Source organism: Eschrichtius robustus, chromosome 13 (assembly GCF_028021215.1).
Source record: "Eschrichtius robustus isolate mEscRob2 chromosome 13, mEscRob2.pri, whole genome shotgun sequence".
Taxonomy (NCBI): domain Eukaryota; kingdom Metazoa; phylum Chordata; class Mammalia; order Artiodactyla; family Eschrichtiidae; genus Eschrichtius; species Eschrichtius robustus.
In genome coordinates this window covers 58,444,438-58,458,784 of record NC_090836.1, presented here as the reverse complement: position 1 = coordinate 58,458,784, position 14,347 = coordinate 58,444,438, and the positions used below count along the sequence as shown (strand labels likewise).

Sequence of the window (14,347 nt, the reverse complement as noted above, 5' to 3'; positions counted from 1 at the left end):
TTTCAGAGCCAGACGTCTCCAGATCCCCAATCTACTCACATAATCTAGTCTTGTAATCACGTAACTGCTCTTCTGTCGTTCTCTCCTATACACAGACTTCCTGAGGGAAGCATCACAGATGTCTACAAGCAAAAACTTACAGCTGGTGGCCTTCATGAACTCCTCCAAGGTCCCTGCTTCTCCAAGATGATGTCTGCTGGACTTAACTTGGATCAAAGAAATCCTGAAAAGATAGAGAAGGATGAGTGAGCTCGTGGTGTCAGTCCCACCCTGTTTCAGTTCATCTCTTTCAACATCAACTCAGCAGTGTGTGGAGGATGGTAGGTGTCAGTCATGGAGAGACGATGTCACAGCCTCCAGCTGCGCCAATCTTCCCTTAGCTCTCCATGCCATGATGACCTTAAAGACACCAGAGCCACCAGGACCAGTTCCATTGTCCTTGTTCAGTGGTTGCTTGCAACGCACCAGGCTTTTTGATAGTTCACTGGTTCCCAAAGTTGTGAGTTTGTTCCATCAACTCTAGGAGGTTCTACATTGGCAGTAGTTTTAACGATGTGGCTAGAGCTGACCACAAACTTGGGCAAATATTGACATTCCTTAAAGATGTGAGGTGGTATCAACCAAGTATTGATAAGAAAGTTTGCAGTGGGAGGGGGAAAAGTTGACATATATTAAGCTTCTGTGTTCCAGGTATTTACTGTCATTTAATCCCCACCAATATCATCTCCAGCTGATAAATGTAGAAAGACTTTCAAAGAGGTTCAGCAAGCTCCCCTAGGCCAGAAAGACAGGAAACGGTCGAACTAAAATTCCAAACCTAACTGCCAACCCACACACACCAGACGTCCCCATGGCAGGCAATGCTGGTTTCCTACCTAACCTCTCTTTCCTTCCTTGTTGATAGAATCCTGGTTGCATTGAGGCAGCAATGTGCCCAGCTCCAGGTGGCCCCAGAGTTTAGTAGCATCTACCATCCTCTGAAATCACCTCTAGCTACTGGACTGATGCTTGAGCTGCAGCTCAGAATCCGTTTCCTCAGAAACCATCTTACACACAATAGTCAGTAAGACTACCATCACTGCATCACCAGCACACTTCTGTTCTATGGGTTAAGACAACCCTTAGAGATTAACCTGGGATACCACCATTTATAGCATAATTTCTACTGGAAAATGCATTAAAAGATCTATACACCTGCTATTCCCCTACCCCCCACTCCCCCAAAAAACAAAAAACAGCTTCCAGGAGACTTCGTGATTCCTTTATAAGGTTTAAGTTAATTCAAATTTCACAGGTCCAAATCCAAAGCTGCCTTCCTATTAACAACCCTTTACTTATCAGGAAGATCTAGGAGTATCAAAAATGCCAAAGGACATTCCTGAAAATATACTTAAATATGGGGTATTTCTAGTCAATCTTACCTCTCTTTATTAAATTGAAAGAAAATCTTCCCTACAACTGAAAAAAAAAATGTGTTCTAGTCAAGAAGATGAAATACTAGCTGTTGTACCCATTTTCCAGTTACAGTGATGCATTTCCCTGCAAGAAAACTTCTGGCTTTAGGATAACCCAGGGTAACCTTGGCACTCTTGACGTTTTGGGCCAGATAACTCTTTGCTGTGGGCGCTGTCCTGTGCATTGGAGAATGTTTAGCAGGGTCCTTGGCCTCTACCTGTCAGACGCCAGGAGCACTCTCTCTCTCAGCTGTGACAACCAGAACTATCTTCAGACATCGCCAACTGTCTCCTGAAGGGCAAGCCCACCACTAGTTAAAGACCACTGGCAAAGGCTGAGAAACTAGAAGGACCTATTTACTCAAAGGGCTGCACTAAACCTTATAGAGCCAGGAAACATGCCAATGAAGTAAGAAGGACTGAGCCACATTCTGATAGCAAATCCTACTCTGTAAAGCATGGAGCAGATGGTCACTGAAATGGCCTTCGGCTGTAATCACGAGTAAGGCCCGTTATCCAGGCCGTCAAGAAACGCAGCTTCAGAGAGCCTATCCCTCATTGCTGGTTCCTAGGGATTGAGTCCCCTCAAGGTCCATCTTCCTGGCTTTGGTTCCTTTCACTCACACGCAGGCTATAAAAAGGCTGCCTTTCCTACTTCTGTTCATTTCCCCCTGGCTCTCCACCCGTGAGTCGTGAGTCGAGTTGATGGAACTCCTTCAGGGTGCGTGTTTCACTTCACTGCTCACTTCTGAAGCCCCCTTTCTCAGAATAATTGTCTTAGCTCAGCAATGCTACTGAACAGATTCCAGCAGTTCGACGTTGAGTGAGAATCTAATCAACTTCACAGAGTACTTTGGGAGACTTCTATGGAATCCAGCTGTGGACAAGTCCACAGAGCAGGTACATTTCATAGTGGTAGGCTGAAATCTCAGGGGAAACCTTTGTCTTCATCCCAGCATTGTGCTCTAGGAAAGCACAAAATTGGAGTTTATCCTACAGGTTGCCAAGCAAATATGAGCTCCTTTCCAGGTTTTTCCAACCCTGTGTATATCTTGTTAACTATTCTTCATAAATTCTGAGTCTTTCTCAGAGCCACTCTCTTTTACCTCAGTCATCATCGATGGTAGGGAAAAAAATCTGTGGATTCATAAATATATTAAGTCACTGGCTACCAGCAATTCGAGTTTACATTATCAAACTGAGAGTAATACATTACTCATTCTTTCATTCAAATGCTCCAGGAAGGCAGGGAGTTCTGTCCTTATTTGTTGAGTAAATTAATGCCCACTTCGTTTGAGGTGCTGTCATTAGTGCTAAGAATTCAACAGTGAATAGGATTGGCACAAGCCCTGCCTTCAGGCAGGTCTCCTGCAGCAAGAGAGCAAGAGAACTAAGAAGTAAATAAAACAATCACAAATTGTGGTAAGAGCTAAGTGGAGAGAAACTGGGGAGTGGAAGCAGCCAGCTCAAATAAGGTGGTCAGGGAGATCCTCTTCGAGGAAATGCCCATTAAGCTGAGACCTGAAGAACAGGAGCTGGCCTGAAAAGATTTTCAAGGGACCACACACACACACACACACACACCCCACATACATGCAAACCACATATATACATACACACATAAATACACATACACACTTGCAGGGATGCACACATACACACACCTATACACACATACATGTGCAATACATTCATACATACATACCCACATAAATACACACACATGCAGATATGCACATATACATACACATATACACACATACACACACACAAACATACACCCTTTGGTTCAGGGGAACCTGCAGCCCTCACCCCAAATGTTATCTTTAAAAACCCTTCCCTGAAAGTCATCGGGGAGTTTGGGTCTTTTGAGCATGAACTGCCCATTCTCCTTGCTTGGTCCTGCAGTAAGCACTTGCTTTCCTTCACCACAACTTGGTGTCAGTAGGTTGGCTTTGCTGCAGGGAGGGCAAGCGGACTGAAGTTCAGTTCGGTAACAAGGGCAGGACAAACCCAGACGGCAGATAAAATCCACTAGAAAGGGTTAAATGATTTCAACTCCCACAGGCGGAACCTCAGTGGGAAGGGGTCTCTGGGACTGCCCTTCTGCTCTGTCAGTAATAAGGATGGGATCCTTTCTGCCTTGGAAAGCGGCTTTCTGGGGAATCCTGGTGTTGAAATCCAGTGGAAGGAGAGGGGAGGGAGAACGGGGCTCCTGGAAAGGGGAACCATCTGCAGAGCAACAAGAACCACACAAGCAACGGGATGTTCTGATCTGCTTTTTATTCTCGGTATGGGCTGCCCCCCAGGAAGTGCCCAAATGAGGTTTCCCATCTGCTTTGGGTCTTTACTGTGCAAATTGAGAAAATGCAATCTGGAGACAGCCCTCAAAGGGCTGCTGACAGCTGTTTGGGGGAGAAAAAGAACGGCTACAAAGAGAGCGAGGAGAAAGTGAGACAGGACAGCCTGCCAGGGAGTGGGAATAGGAAAACAGCGGGGAGCTGGGGCGGGGTGGCCGCACTGCCTCCCCATTCTCCTGGAGCCCCTGGAACAGTACGGAGGCAGTGCTCAGGGAAGGCGCCTCAGTGGGAGATGGAGGAAGGAAAGGCAGGCAGAGGGCATCTTAAGAAGAAATGCTGGGCATCGTGAAAGTGATCTGTCCTCTGTCAGTTTCCCAAGTGACTATGATAAAGATTTAAATTAGGTTTCATTATTTTGGGATGCTGTATGACTTTTTTTTTTTTGATGCAACACCACGTGAAAACAGGGTCCCAGGTTACCTTGGCTTTATTGTGTAAGCATACAACTGCCTCTCATCAAATACTTAGTCTATCCATTCCGGTAATTCACATACACTTACCAAGTGCCAACTGTGTGTTTGTCCTGTTCTAGATGCTGGGCAAACACTCCCAGAAGTCTTCCAAAACCCCAGCTCTACTTCAGCTGACAGGGGGTCGCTAAGCCAGGCACTCGCTCAGGTTGTAGGCAGCTTGTAGGCAGAGCACACATTTGCAGCTCACTCACTCTTCAATGAGCCCAGCACAGTGTCTTAAGAAAGCACAGCAATAATACCTGCTCATGGTTAGTAAGTCAGATGCTGTGCTAATTACTTTAAGTACATTATCTCATTTAATCCTCACAGTAACTCAGTGAGGTGGAGCCCAAGATGATTCCCATTTTACAGATGAGGAGCCCAAGGCACAGAAACTTTGTCCAAAGCCCCCAAAGTAATAAATACCAGAGTCCAGGTTCAAACTGTACAAGGTCTCTTTAATGCCAAAACCTTTGCTTTTAATACTAAACTCTACTGCCATCTCATAAACCATAATAAGATAGTAAAAGTCAGAATTAATCATAAATCTAAATTATAGATTATAGTAATATGAAATCTTTTCTTTTTTCCTTTTAAGTACATAACAGAACCAGGCTAACAAAATACTACCTAGTAGGAGTCCTGTTTTGATAGATTGCTTTCATTTCATTTCAATAAACGTTTTTTAGTAACTGATGGAAATAGTTCTTACCCATTAATGTTTAATTGACATACCATTTTCCCCGAGTAAGTAGTATTGTCATCTGCTGATACAGGTGTCACACTGAATGTTCCTGGATTCTTTTGAAGGCCTTAAGATTATAATCCTTCCATTCAGTCTTTTAACATTACACAATTGTTTAGGAAACTAGCCATGTTCCAGCTCTGGGAAATCCACATATATTCCATATTAATTAAGTCTGCTTTAATAAACTGCTCGCAATAGTCCTGTAGATATAGGAAGAAAAATTAACCGTGCAGGGTCAGACAGCCATGGGAGGGTCGGAGTAAAACTACAGGCTAGTTGTGATGGGTATCTGTGATTCTTTTTGGCTGCCAGTATGCAACTCACCTTCCTGTGTTTGGGGAATTTCTCACCTTAGGAATCTTGTGGTGGAAAAAGGCCACCCCCCCCCCCATCACAGAACCCAAAACCTCAACCTTAGCCTCCCTTAGGTTAGGGTGAGCATGTGGCCAGTGAGATCTCTCCATCAGATTCAACTGCCAGTGATGCAAAGAAGCAGGGCCTATGAAAAATCCCTTCGGGGCGTCAGGGGGAACGCGGCTACATCCAGGTTTAGGGGCAGCGTTCAGCACCAGGGAGTCAAAGGGAGAAGAAGAGGGGCTGAGCCCAGGGGTGCCAGTTCTGCACTGAGTTAGGACATGATCCTGGCTGCAGCATCCAAGCCAGGTTCCCCAGGGCACCCAGGGAGTCTGTGAGCATCCTAACACCTTATCATAAATTCCTGTTCACTGAATCATCCAAAGATGTTTTTTTTTTATTGCATTGCAATTAAGAATCCTAATACTAGAACTGAACCTGGAAGCATCCGAAGACCCAACATCACTTACTTCTAGACCAGATTTTTGTGCAGACACCTCAGTGGAGGAGTCTGGAGTCAAAACCAACAGGTGCACATAGTCAGACAGGAGTCTAGGCTTGGTTTCAGGCTTGAGGAGGATGAGCTTGCTTCTGGATCATTCTTCATGTAGGCCCAGGACTCTGGCAGTGGACACCCTTCTCAACATCCGGCACCATGGTCCCCATGAATTCTAACAAAGGAAAAGCCAGCTGTACCTCAAAGCTAATTACTGGAACACAATTCACTTTATGTTTTCTGTTTTCAAGAGTTTTCTGGATGTCTCTTGCAACATGGACTGTCTTTTCATTGGGATGTGTATATCTGTGCACGAGAGTGTGTTCTCCTTTTGATATAGGCTGTTCTTCTAGCGGCCACTTTGCTAATTTTATACCAGTTTATCATGGGGGCTGAATCCAGTAGAGTGTAGTGAAGATCAGCCATATGCTTCCTACCTCTTCTCTCACACACACTCCTTGCGTATTCCTACCCCAAGCCCCGGAGAGCAGCTTGGGCAGATCCTACAGCTTTCTTGACACTTTCAGATATTTAAATGTTTAGTCAAGTTTACCTCAACATTTTAACATCTCATCCAATTTCAAACTTCTTTCTGCTCAGCTGAGGCCTGGCCTGTGGCTTGAGGACCGACAAGGAGAAAGGAGTTGGCACTGGAGGTAGGAGACACAGTCTTGTCTTTTACTCGCTTGGCTCCACCTCCTCCTCTCCTCCCCCCCACCCCCACCCCCAGATCCCCTGGGGTTTGGGGTCCAGCAGGAGAGAGAGGTGATTTCCTTCACTCCAGATACAGTTTTAGTTCTCCTTTGGCGGAAACTTGCCTTCTGTCATGGCAGATATTCAAATGCTGGCTGGTTCCTGGAGGTTCTTTTGGGACCCTCCACCCTCCCCTGGCACAGCAATGTACCCTCCTGCCAGCGGCTCATAGAACTCTGGGAAACACTTAGGTTTACCAGTTTGTTAAAGAATATGATAAAGGATATAGATGAATAACCAGATGAAAAGAAACATTGGGCGAGGTCTGGAAGGGTCCTGAGCACAGGATCCTCTGTCCCCGTGGCGTTGGGGTGTGTTATCCTCCCAGTGTGGATGTGTCCACCCACTTGGAAGCTGCCAGAGCCCCCTAGTACTGGGATTTTATGAAACTTCCCTCACGTAGGCATGAACCATCATTAACTCTATTTCCAGCCCCTCTGCCTTCTCTGGAGGATGGCGGAGTGGGGATGAACATTCCAAGCTGCTAATCATGACTTGGTCTTTCCGGTGACCAGCCCCTATCCAGTAGCCACCCGGGAGCCCACCCAGAGTTCCTCATTAGAATAAATGTGCTCCTTGTGTTCTTATCACTTAGGAATTTACAAGGGTTTTAGGAGACCTGTGTCTGGACAGGTTCAAAGACCAAATATTAGAACAAGAGGTGCTCCTAGTGGTCTTATCACACAGGAAACCACAAGGGTTTTAGGAGCTCTGTACCAGGAAACAGGGGTAGAAACCAATATATATATTTTCTATTATCTCACAAGTGTCTACATTTTAGGGTTTTAAGAATTAAGTGAGCTAATAATACTGTAAGCAGCACACAAGTGTTAGAGTTAACTCTCTGAAAATACTGTAGTAAAATTAGTTAAGTCTTTCTTCTGCGCTCTCCATTTTTTGTTTCTTGATTTCTTTTACTCTGCTTATTTCAATCTCCATCTCTCACGTAGAAGTCTCATGTGTGGTTATCCTTAGCTACCTGCTCATATTTAGGGGCTGGCATTAAAGTGCTGAGTGGAGGTGTGTGTGAGGGTAGTTTGTCAACTGGTGTGACCTAACTCCACTCTGATAGAACTGTATACTCTGTGAGATCAGGATCTTATCTATCTTGTTAGCCACCAGATTCCCTGCATCTAGAACACAATAGGTGCTCAATAAATATTTGATGTTATTCTTCAACCTCTCCAAGCCTCAGTTTTCTCATCTGAAAATTGAGGATAAAAAATATTTACCTGGCAGGAGTTGTTAAGAAGAGATAGTGTATGTAAAGCACCAGTTCAGTGCTTAGCACTTAGTTATAAATAATAATGGGTAGCAATCATTATTATTATCATTTCTAGGGACATCAGGGCAGCAGCTTCATGACCATTTGTGGTCACCACTGACCATGCTAAATATAGAGCCAAAGCACAGTACCTGTTGAGAGGCTAGTTATTACAGGACAAATCAGCAAAGCAAGGAGAGGGCTTAAGATAATAGCCCTTGACATTCAATGTTTACAAAGTCCAAGGACACTGGCTTTAGTCATGACTGAGAAGAAAGAAGGTGGGTAGTGATGCTGCATTGCCAAATAGCTCTGTAGAATGGCCATTCACATGGAATACTCCTGTATTGCTCTGTTCAGCCTATTATAAGCAATTTAGCAGTAAAGGCATTGGAGGAGGTTAAATGGTGTACCAAGCCTTCCACCCAAACCTGGCACTCTATCCAGACAGCAGGCAGGCTGCTAGAAATGGAAACAACTCATTTCTTCTGTAAACGGAAACAACCCGTTTCTTTTGGAATAGAGTTTTTGAAAGTAATATATGTATATAGTTAAAAAAAAAAAATCAAACAATACAAGAGGGTGTAAATGGAAGAGTCAGCATTCCTATCACCCCCCAAACCTTCAGGCAGATTCCCCAGAGATAATCAGTTTTGTCTTACAGATACTTTTAGGCATATGCAAGAATATATGCATATTTTTTCCCAGATGGAATGGTAAAAAACAGTTCTGAAACTTGTTTTTTTGCCCTTTATTTATCCTGAATATCTTTGCACATCAGTATATAAAGATTCATCTCCTTATTTTTAACAACTGCTCTATTCATTAAGGTAAGAGATAAGCCCCCAGATCTCCACGGCTTAACACAACTGAAGTTTCTCATTTACCTAAATCCAATTGGTGGTAGTGAGTGTGTGTGGGAGGGGAGGTGTTCTGACCCTAGCACTTATTCAGAGATCCAGGAAACCCAGGACTTCAACATATGACTTCCACATACTTGGTGGCTTCTAAGGTCACCCTGGGTGTTAGATGGGGAAGGAGTGTGGAGGAAGGTGAGGTTTGTTTTAAATGAACCAGGCCTAGAAATGTTTTATATCACTTCTGCTCACATTCCATTGGCCAGAATTAGCCTGACTGCCCTAGACTAGGACTAAGAAATGTCCCAGATGGACAGCTTCTTCCCACAGTAACTCAGCTCTATGGAAGGAAGCTCAAACCTTTGAGGGGCAGTGAGCCGCATCCCACACAGACACACTGTAGGACACCCTCATTTACTTAAGCTTTAGAAGGCTGGTTTTCCTCTTCTCTTTCTTCGGTTTTTCTACTTGCCAAAGGCAAATTTTTTTAAGTGTAGAAAACTACTAACTGGTAAGAATGAAGAAATAAGAAAACGGACATTTGTGGAGCGTATACACTCGTTCAGATCTGGTGGGGGTAGGGGGGAGACACTACCAACGAAAAGCCTTTAAAGGATGCGTATCTTTGACCCAGTAACACTTCTAAGGACGTTTCCGAAAGAAATTTGTGGATTGCTGCTCACACTGTATGTACAAGGATATTTATAATAGCGACACATTGTAAGCAACCTAGATGCCCAACAACAGAGACCTGTTTAAATTACAGTGCATCCATATAATGGAATGCTTTGCAGGTGTTTAAAATAATTGCATGGATACCTGCAAACATAAAAATATGTCCATATGTTCTGATAAAAAACAAGACTCCTAAACAGTATATATTTTTTTAAACAAATTGATTACATGTAGCAAAAGGCTGGAGGACATCTGTTAAATAAAACGTTTACAGTGTTTATCCCTGGTGGGTGTGACTATGGTTGTTCTCACTTTCTTCTTTTACACCTTTATGTAATGTCTCAACGTTTTATCATTAGAAAAAACAGTGAAGCTATTTTCCGTTTGAAACAAACAAACAAAAAAATGTAGATAAAGAGGACTGGGGCTTAGGTGACTGAAAGCAAGTATGTGAGACCCCGCCTCCAACCCTGCCTGTCACCCAACACTCAAGTCGCTATCAGGAGCACTTCTCTCTGTTGCAGTGACTGGCTTTTGTCACGTAATCCCCAGGTTATAATGAGAGGGGAGGACAGGCCTCAGAGCAGAGGCAGCAGCCCCAGGGTCAGCGGGCTGCGGCTTGCCATGGGGAACACCATCAGGGCCCTCGTGGCCTTCATCCCGGCTGACCGCTGCCAGAACTACATGGTCAGAGACCTCCGGGAGATGCCGCTGGACAAGATGGTGGATCTGAGTGGGAACCAGCTCCGCCGCGTCCCCGTGCACGTGTGCTCCTTCCAGCAGCTGGCCAAGCTCTACCTGAGTGACAACCACCTCAACAGCCTGCCTCCGGAGCTGGGGCAGCTGCAAAATCTGCAGATCCTGGCCCTGGATTTCAACAACTTCAAGGCTCTGCCCCAGGTGGTATGTACCTTGAAACAGCTCTGCATCCTCTACCTGGGCAACAACAAACTCTGCGACCTCCCCGGGGAGCTGAGCCTGCTCCAGAATCTCCAGACCCTGTGGGTCGAGGCCAATTACCTCACCCAGCTGCCAGATGTGGTCTGTGAGCTGAGTCTCCTCAAGACTCTGCATGCTGGCTCCAACGCCCTGCGTCTGCTGCCAGGCCGGCTCCGGCGCCTCCGGGAGCTGAGGACCATCTGGCTCTCAGGCAACCTGCTGACAGACTTCCCCCCTGTGCTGCTTCACATGACTTCCCTGGAGGTGATCGACGTGGCCTGGAACAGCATCCGCTACTTCCCCAGCCTGGCCCACCTGTCAAGCCTGAAGCTGGTCATCTATGACCACAATCCTTGCAGGAATGCACCCAAGGTGGCCAAAGGGGTGCGTCGCGTGGGAAGATGGGCAGAGGAGACCCCAGAGCCTGACCCCAGAAAAGCCAGGTGCTACGCACTGGCCAGGCAGGAAAGCCAGGAGGCACAAGTGCCTGCCCTGCCTCCTCCACTTCCGCCTACCAATTCCTGAGAAGCTTCAGGTGTAGGTCAATGCCAAGGACCCAACTCCAGAATCTTCTGGAGACCTCTCCATTAGAATGCAAAGGACTGCTCTGGGACAGGTGGGGCGGCTCTGCCAGTGGAAAATGGAACAGAGTCAGATGAAATGCCTACCTCACACCAAGAAGAAAATACTCAAGGCCACCATCTCTCCCAAAGGGAACTGTGTGCTATAGGTAGCATGACAACTTCTTTGCAAGAAAATCAGCCTCTCCAAGCAGGTATTTTGAAACACTGAAGAGCAAGAAAGGCTGGGACCCTTTGGCCTCCTCCGGTCTCCAGGAGTGGCTGGTCATGAGGCCAAAGAGCCCCTCAAACAAGGTATTTGTTACAGAGCTCATCTAAAAGTTCAGGGGGCCTGTCTCCAGCCCTTTGCAGGATGTATTTTCTTACTATGAATGACCATAAATGGTAAGAAGAGACATTACCGATTCAGGCCACTTAAAAATGACATGTCTACCTAGTCAGTCCGATTCAGACTCTTCGTTGTTGCAAAGGCTCAAGATGAAGCTTCTTCCCTGAAATTTAGTGGCTGCTGAGAAGACACCCCTGCTGGGAATGCCTCCTGGTGGAATCCAGCTGCCACTTTAAACTTGACAGTGGTTCATGCTGATTTCGCTCATTTTCCTTGAAAGATTTGACCAAAGGTCTGCTCCCACCTGTAGACTGTCACTGGCAATGCTGAAAGTCATCTAGAAAACAGAAGCTCTCCTTGGCAGTGTGGTTGCATCAAAATCAAGCCTCGTTGTGACTAGCTGCCTCTGTGGAGCAGAGCCCTCCTGTTTACTCACGTAATGAACCAGAACTGAACTGAATCCCTTGCCATGCAGGGACCACATTTCCAGAATCATATTAGGTTAAAAGTTGTAGGTGAGAAATCTGTTCGCTTGCAACAAGCATTTGGAAATTGGAATTGCAGGTTGTGGTATATATAGGAATTGTCTGCCTCTTGAGCCTCAGTATCTCTGCCCTTGCTCTGATTTGTTTTGATTTTTGTAGATAAAATCTTTTGATGGTCAGTGTATAAACCTAGGTATTCAGGCCGCTATTTCTCTGAAGTATGTTAATCATGACCTTTTCTTCTCCCCATGAATACATCAATTTTAAACAAACTGCTGTCAGTGGGTAGTTTAATAACACAATCCTTTATGAGCTTGAACCCTTTCAGCAGTCAAGGAAACAAAAGTGTCATCTTAACTAAAACATATTGAATTTAGCTTTTAAAAAGTACTTTTGCCATAAAAGCATCTTAACCCAGCAAAGTTTGGTTCTAAAATGACATTATACAGCAATTTTCATGTTTTCCTACCATAATTATTTCTTGCTAAACCAGAGGAAGAAAAAGTTTCATGGTTTCACATCATCTCTTCCTATCACCACCTCCCAGTCTGTAGAGTAACTACAACCCATTGATCAGACTGCCAAAGGGTCCTTTTAATCACTAAATTGTCAAATACTTAACTCCTTTAATAATGAGCCCAGATTTCTATTAGACAGCTAGGATTTAGTCTATTTACTCATTCCTAATGACTGCAATTACACTATACTCAGTTGATACTAGAAACTTTCTGCCAACAAGACTGCCTTCTGAGCTGTTTCATAGCTCATCCTTCACAATGGCTATGATTTTCTTTTGACCCTCTCTTCCCCCTCCTAAGATTAAGGTGCCCACCTTTTCCAAGGAAGCCATAAGCTGTAAGCACTTGACCCATAGAATTTTCATCTAATGAGCTAACTAGTCTGAAACAGATATCAAATTATAAACATTCTGACACATAAACTGTTTTGTTCTAAAATAATCAATACACAACAAATAAACACTTCTTAAACAACATGGTTAAGTGTTCACCACGAATTTTGCTGTCCAAGTTTTCACTATAGGATTTCAATCAATTTTATAAATTGACTATGTAAATGCATATTTACATTTCTATAACCCTCTGATGTTTTCTTGAAATTCTAACATAATTATAAACTTTAAAAGGGAAAAATGCTGAAGCACCAAACGTTAACTTTTTAACTTTTTTTTTTTGGTGCACCGCGTGACCTGCGAAAATCTTAGTTCCCCGACCAGGGATTGAACCCGGGCCACGGCAGTGATAGCGCCGAGTCCTAACCACTGGACCACCAGGGAATTCCCAACATTTTACTTTTAACAGTCCTGAAACCCAAAAGAGCATCAGAGGACAATCTCTTCCAGAAGTTTATGTAGGATTTTAGCTTCCACAAATATGATGCCAACTAAAATCTTTAACGTGGATTCTAAGGACTTTCTCAGGTTTTTTTTTGTCCTAGAACAATACTAAGTTTGCAATTTCACACTTGAAAAGTCAGCTTGTGCTCTAAAAATCAACTACTCAAATTTTAAAAGCCCATATCCTACACACAGTAACCTGGAGGCAGTGTACTACGATGGTTAAGAGCATGGCCCTTCAAACTACCTGAGATCACATCCTACCTTTGTCATTTACTGGTCAGTTACCTACCTGTGTGCCTCAGTTTTCTCATCAGTAAGATGTCAACAGTTTCTGCCTCTCAGGGCCCTGTCAGGTTTAAACAAATTACTGTGTATGAAGTGCATGGAACAGTGATTGGCAGGTGATGGCTAATGTTTACTTAACATGTTCTTTTACTAAGTGTTATACTATGGCAGTACAATACTTATATTTACCGAACTATCAGTGTAACTCCTTGTTTGAAGGAAATAACATAAACAGCAATTGAACAAAAAAGCTTTTTCTCTCTCAGTAAAATTTTCAATATTATCTCTAGTCTTGAATATAAGAAATATAACTGCAATGTGGTCAAACACTTCTGGTTTACATATACAGGAAAACAGATATGATTACCAAGGATTCATTTTTTTAAACTTCTAAACAAATATACTTTGCCCTCTGCCTGTTATTCTAGAATTTGCAAAATCACCAAAGTACATGAAAATGTGACACTATTCCTTGGCACTAAACCCATTCATGTCATGAGGGCAAGAGACATGAGACTGAAGACACGGGTGTGTGTCTGCTAGATAATTTACTGCCTTTGCCACGGTAAAAAAAAAAAAAAAAAAGATACACCTTGTACTCTATCTTAGAAAGAATATTAATGCCATTAAACAACAAGTAAGTTTACATGCTTTTCCCCACTTCTGGACTGTCCACTTCTGAGAACACGAAACAGGTGATATTTATCTTTGAGTCCCCAGTGGCTGGTATAATTCGACCACATTACTTGAATTTTGGAGATTTTATCCTGCACCAAGGCGACAGGACAGGGAGACACACTGACACTTACGGAGCACCACTGTAGGTCAGGCACTATCCTCAGGGTCTTGTGTAGATTTATTCATAGTCTTTTCAATACCTCTTTGAAAGAGGTGTTATGTACTGCTCACAATTTAAAAATCTTTATTCTTTATTCATATTGGGAATCAAAAACGTTCTA

At 44.0% G+C, this 14,347-nt stretch overlaps 1 protein-coding gene and 1 non-coding gene across 2 annotated transcripts; one reads left to right on the top strand and one right to left on the bottom strand.

Annotated features, from left to right (window-relative positions):
- The first annotated feature begins 10,037 nt into the window (after positions 1 to 10,037).
- On the top strand, positions 10,038 to 10,877 carry LRRC10 (leucine rich repeat containing 10). Its single transcript, XM_068562037.1, has one exon. It carries the CDS (start codon positions 10,038 to 10,040, stop codon positions 10,875 to 10,877), a length of 840 nt encoding a protein of 279 aa, XP_068418138.1.
- A 2,091-nt stretch (positions 10,878 to 12,968) lies between these two features.
- Positions 12,969 to 13,040, bottom strand: TRNAD-AUC (transfer RNA aspartic acid (anticodon AUC)). The gene has a single exon. It is a non-coding gene; the product is annotated as a tRNA-Asp (tRNA).
- Between the last annotated feature and the right edge of the window lie 1,307 nt (positions 13,041 to 14,347).

Excerpts from the sequence above, each read along its gene's own strand:
- LRRC10 (XM_068562037.1), top strand. The coding sequence starts at position 10,038 with ATGGGGAACACCATCAGGGCCCTCGTGGCCTTCATCCCGGCTGACCGC.